Source organism: Monoraphidium neglectum (genome assembly GCF_000611645.1).
Source record: "Monoraphidium neglectum strain SAG 48.87 unplaced genomic scaffold scaffold05623, whole genome shotgun sequence".
Lineage (NCBI taxonomy): Eukaryota > Viridiplantae > Chlorophyta > Chlorophyceae > Sphaeropleales > Selenastraceae > Monoraphidium > Monoraphidium neglectum.
Genome location: NW_014008007.1, coordinates 970 through 3011, shown reverse-complemented (window position 1 = coordinate 3011; position 2042 = coordinate 970). Strand labels below are relative to the sequence as shown.

General features: G+C 70.7%; 1 protein-coding gene across 1 annotated transcript; it reads left to right on the top strand.

Annotated features, from left to right (window-relative positions):
- Positions 1-329: 329 nt before the first annotated feature.
- On the top strand, positions 330-1633 carry MNEG_15744 (hypothetical protein; the record flags this gene model as incomplete). Its single annotated transcript, XM_014035785.1, has 2 exons — positions 330-1283; positions 1505-1633. 2 exons carry the CDS (start codon positions 330-332, stop codon positions 1631-1633), a joined length of 1083 nt encoding a protein of 360 aa, XP_013891239.1.
- Between the last annotated feature and the right edge of the window lie 409 nt (positions 1634-2042).

The window sequence follows — 2042 nt, the reverse complement described above, 5'->3', positions numbered from 1 at the left end:
CCGTCGCGGCCGCCGCCGCCGCGCGGCTGCGCGCGAGCGGCGCCGGCCGCGGGCGGCACAACTGCCACCACCTCCTCCACACGCGCGCCCTCGACGGCCTCCACTTCTCATACTCGGTCGGCGATGATGCTGGAATACAAACCCTGGTCGGGACGATCCGGGGGGCGGTGTTCGAAACGGAGGGACCTGCCGGGAAGCTGCTGCCGACAGTAGGGAAGCTGGCGTCTGAGCTGGGCGCACCCCTTGAGGTGGCGTCTGGGAGCAGGGTGTATCTCACAGATTTGGGAGACGGGGTCAGCCTTGAGCACGTGAGGCGCGAGGCGCTGAGGATGATCAAAGGCTCTGGTGGCGGCGGCGGCGCTGCGGCAAAGCAGCGGCGCGGGCGGCCGCCGCGGGAGCAGCGGGCGGGGCAGGAGCAGCAGCAGCGGCAACAGCAACACAAGCAGCACGAGCAGCGAGGGCAGCAGGAGGAGCGAGGGCAGCAGGAGGAGCGAGGGCAGCACGAGCAGCAGGAACAGGGGCAGCGGCGGCGGCAAGAACAGCACCCACACCACGACACGCAGCAGCACCACCAACAACAGAGCCCAGAGCAGCAGCAGCAGCAGCAGCAGCAGCAGCAGCAGCAGGAGCAGCAGCAGCAGCAGCAGGTGCGGCAGTGGCCACACCAGCAGCAGCAGCCGCCTCAGCAGCTGCAGCAGCCGCAGCAGCAGCCGCAGCAGCAGCAGCAGCAGCAGCAGCAGCAGCAGCAGCACACCACCCACCCGCCGGCGGCGCCCACGCCGCAGGGGGCGCCCTTCTCCCCCATCAAGTTTGAAGGGCTCTTCCCCTCAGGGGCGGCCGGGCCAGGGGCGGGTCTCCCCACAGGCAGCACCCCTCTGGGCACCTTTGGCGCCGGCGCCGCCGCGGCCGGCGGCGGCCGTGCAGGCATCCTTTACGTGGACTTGGTGGGGGCCGACGGCGCCGACGGCGCCCGCTGTACCACCCGCGCGCTGCGGCGGCGCCTGACGCGAGTCCAGAACGAGATCGCCGGCCGCGCAGCCGCCGCGGCCGCAGCAGCCTGCGCCATGCCGGGCGACGGCGGCTGCGCCGATGCCGGGGCCGAGGCGGGTGCCGCGCGAGCTGAGGCTGAGGCGGCGGCGCGGCGGCAGGCGTTGGTGGACTTGGTGGATGACATGCTATCAGACCTGGTCGCGGCGGAGCGGCTGCGGCGCGGCGGCGGCGGCGGCGGCGGGGAGGGCGGCGGCGGCGGGGCTTTTGATGTGGAGGCGGCGATCGCTGAATATGTGAGTCGGCGGGGCTGTGTGGATGGCGGTCTGTCGTGCCCGCGACTCGCGTGTTGCCCGTCGCTGTGTGTGGCGGCGTGGGGAGGGCAGTAGGGCCACGCAGCACAGGGGAAAGCGGGCGGCAGGAATTGGGTGGTTGCAGCTCCTGCCCAGCCGCGGATTACGCACGGACGCCCCCTGAAACCTCGAGGCCTAAACCCCAAACCCCGAACACACCGCAGGACCTGACCGGGGCGCTGGAGGCGGCCACCAATTTTCGGCTGTCTGAGGCGCAGCTGGCGCGGGTGCAGCGGCGGATGGAGGACAACCGCCAAGACATGCGGGAGGCGCTCGGCCCGCCTCTGCAGTGACGCGTTGACAAGTGAGCTCGCCAGCTGGTTGGAGTTGCAACGTAAACTCTGCACAGGGAAAGGCGGCCGTCGCGCCTGGGTTTGCTGTGACTTGTGTGCAATGCAATTCCGCTGATTACGAGAGCCCTTGCGCACGAGACCCTGGCCCCTGGCGCAGCCGCGCAGCCTTGGTGCGAGCGAAGCGAGCCGCCCGCCCGCCCGCCGCGCCCGCGCTCGCGCCCAACGCGCGCTGGTGCGTGGCCGCGCCCTCCTCGGCTCCTGGGGGCGTTGGGCGGCGCGGTGTTTGGGTGGCATGCATGCCCGTTTGTATACTGGAGTGTGTGCGTGCAGAAAGAGTCAATTCACCATACGGTTGCCGAAACGGACAGACAGCGTCAAGAAATCCTGGGGGAGGACGACAGGGGCAATT